Source organism: Rattus rattus, chromosome 15 (assembly GCF_011064425.1).
Source record: "Rattus rattus isolate New Zealand chromosome 15, Rrattus_CSIRO_v1, whole genome shotgun sequence".
NCBI lineage: Eukaryota > Metazoa > Chordata > Mammalia > Rodentia > Muridae > Rattus > Rattus rattus.
Window position 1 is genome coordinate 63,335,317 of NC_046168.1, and position 3,216 is coordinate 63,338,532.

General features: G+C 45.8%; 1 protein-coding gene across 1 annotated transcript; it reads right to left on the bottom strand.

The window, feature by feature from the left end:
* Positions 1 to 220: 220 nt before the first annotated feature.
* Positions 221 to 666, bottom strand: LOC116884524 (HIG1 domain family member 1A, mitochondrial-like). The gene has a single exon (XM_032885659.1). The coding sequence runs from the start codon at positions 596 to 598 to the stop codon at positions 317 to 319; it is 282 nt and encodes a 93-aa protein (XP_032741550.1). The 5' UTR covers positions 599 to 666; the 3' UTR covers positions 221 to 316.
* Positions 667 to 3,216: the final 2,550 nt, after the last annotated feature.

Sequence of the window (3,216 nt, forward strand, 5' to 3'; positions counted from 1 at the left end):
CCTTTGTTAAAAGCTTGGTCTTTAGCTGGAGGCACAAATGGGAAACAGTTTTAAGAGGTAGGGCCTAGGGGGAAGTTAGAGCATTGGAGGCCCGCCCTTGAAGGGATATTGAGCCCTTGGCCTCTTCCAATCACTCTCTGCCAATGGTTCTCAGCCTGTGGATGGAGATCCCTCTGAAGATCCCATATCAGATATCCTGCATATCAGATATTTTTTTTGTCTAAACCCATATTATTTATTGCAGACACAAACATGTAACCTCAATATGAGACGTCTAACTAAAGCAAGCACTTCCCAGACCAAGGCAGCAGCTCTTCTAAGGCTTACGCTTGGCCCAGAATTCTTGATACATGGAATAGCCCATACCAAGAGTCATGGCCCCCACAACAAAGCCCTGGGCTGCCATACGCATGTGGATCAAGTGAATAGACATCTTCGTGTTTCCCCTGCTCTTCAGCTTGTAGAGCCCATATGCAACAATCACTGCGAAGCCGGCCATTCCAATGGGGACAAATGGTGTCTCCTTAGCTTTCCGAATAAACTTGGACCCCTGACCTTCATCGTATGAAGAGAGAGAAAGGTCTGTGTTGGTTGACATTGTGATTTCTTGAAGAGTCTTCGGAGAGGAGACGTCCCTTTCAGTCCAGCCGGCTTCTGGCCTCCACCCACCCCACCCCCAGTGCTTGCATATGAGATATTTATGTTACAATTCATAACAGTAACAAAATTACAGTTACAAAGTGGCAGTGAAATAATTTTATGGTTGTGGGGGAGGGGGTCACCACAACAGTCAGAAGTGTGATAAAGGGTCGCAGAGTTAGGAAGGTTGGGAGCCACGGCTCTTTGCTTCCTGGTCACCTCTACCACTTGCTACCATATGATACACTGTGTCAGCAAGGCGAAAAGCAGCAGATACAGCAACTAGACTCCTCTGAACCCTGGAGGTAGAAATAACCTCCTTTCCAACCGATTTTCTCAACTTTGTCATCAAAGAAATAAAAAGCTAACACAAGTGCCCTATTCTACCCCCAAATACCTGACACCCGTCCCTCTTGCCACAAAGAAAGGTATGGACTCATTTGCATGGTGTGAATGAATGCTGGTGCTGCCAATAGGTTATGCTCACGTGCCGATACAATGCATCCCTCATAACGTCCAAGTCTCCTCCCTGTGACCATGCCAACACCACGTGACTGAGCCTGCCCCTTGCGGTTCCCTTGGAAGCTTCACTGGATTTTCCTTCTACCTGGTTGTAGCAGGAACAGCAGGGCCGTCTCTATGTAAACACCGGTCATTTACTGCAGGAGGACCTAATTGAGGACTGCCTGAGAGACCAAGGATTGCCGGTGCAGACAATGCCAGCCAATCAGGGACTGCTGTTTAGAAGAGCTGCTTTCTTGGGACCAGTGGGGTGAGGGTGGAGGATATTAAAGGAGCTTGCGGCCATGTTCAGTGAGCTTGCTGCAGCGTTTCTCACCTGCTCGCAGAGTCTGTGTCATTGACTCCGAGCCACCTCACCTCCAGCCCCCAGGGCGGGTAGAGTCAGGCGTCGAGTAGCCCAGGGCACAGGCAACACCTGGTCCCAACTAAGAAGATGTAAGTCTGTGTCACAGCCTCAGTCCTCCGGGTTCCCCTGATCTCTCTGCTTCATGACACAAAACTCAAGAACCATGTGTTTAGTTTAATTTTGAATTAAAAGTTAATCATCAGTTAATATGTCATTTAGGGGGATTGGGGATTTAGCTCAGTGGTAGAGCGCTTGCCTAGCAAGCGCAAAGGCCCTGGGTTCTGTCCTCAGCTCCGAAAAAAAAAAAAAAAAAAAAAAAAGTCAGTTAGGATAAATATGTGAAGTAAAAAGCAAAAACCGTCTACCATAGCAAATATATCCGTGTTATATAAGAAATATTCGGGGCTGGGGATTTAGCTCAGTGGTAGAGCGCTTGCCTAGGAAGCGCAAGGCCCTGGGTTCGGTCCCCAGCTCCGAAAAAAAAAAAGAAAAAAAAAAAAGAAATATTCAAGTTAATAAAAAAAAAAAAAGAAAAATATATATCCGTGTTACTCGGATGTGTGTATAGGCTGAGCATCATAGTTTACTAGTATGTACTAGTATAGTAGTGCTATTCGTGAGAACAAAGGCCTCATGTCCTGGCCACTTCTGCAATGGCTTTTCCTCTTAACATTGATATGGTGGGAATTAAGAGCCCATGTAAATTCAGAGACACACAGTACCGAACCAGAACACTGACACGTGTTTGTATTATCATAGCTTTTACTAGAATTCTAGCTACAACAGTCTATCAGATAGATAGATAGATAGATAGATAGATAGATAGACAGACAGACAGATGTATAATAATGTCTTAGGGTTTTATCACTGTGAAAAGACACCATGACCAAGGCAACTCTTACAAAGGCAAATATTTAATTGGGGCTGGCTTACAGTTTCCGAGGCTCAGTCCATTATCGTCATGGAGGGAAGCATGGCATCGTGCAGGCAGACATGGTACTGATTTTCATGTAGAACCATGAGCCAAGAGTTCTACACATTGATCCATAGACAGCCAGAAGGAGATTTTCATCCACACTGAGTGGAGTCTGAGCCTATGACAGCTCAGAGCCCACCTACACAGAGGCATACTTCCGCCAACATGGCTACACCGCCTCCAACATGGCCACCCCACCTCCAAAAGGCCACACATTTTTACTTTTCTGGGTGTCCTCAAACACTCCTCTAAGATTTTGCAGATCAGAAGCCAGGGGGAAAAGCTCTCTCGGGCTGTTTTCTTCCTCCCATTCCAAAAGCTTTGCATCTAAGGTTTCAGAGTACAAAACATGTTGTCAGTTTGGATGGAGATAAGAAAAGAGAAACTATAGGAATGTGTTTTGTGAAGTCAGTGAGGCCACACAGTCCTGGGTGGACACCGAGTGATACTAGTCCTGTGCCTACACACCCTTTTATGTATAAGTAGAGCTGGCACAAGGAACAAGAGCCTAGCTAGTAACCACATTACTACATATGGCTTTGAGATACCTGAATTACTCTAATATAAGTTAGACTCTTCTGAGTCTTTAAACAACTGGCTGGTAGGAGGCCAGAGAGTCACAATGTAACAGTTACTGAAAGCAAAGTAGTTCTTCTGGGTAGCCTTTGAAGACCAAGAGCAACCCGTGGGCAGGAAGGAGGGCAGCCTGTGGGATCTAGGAGAAAACTTAGGT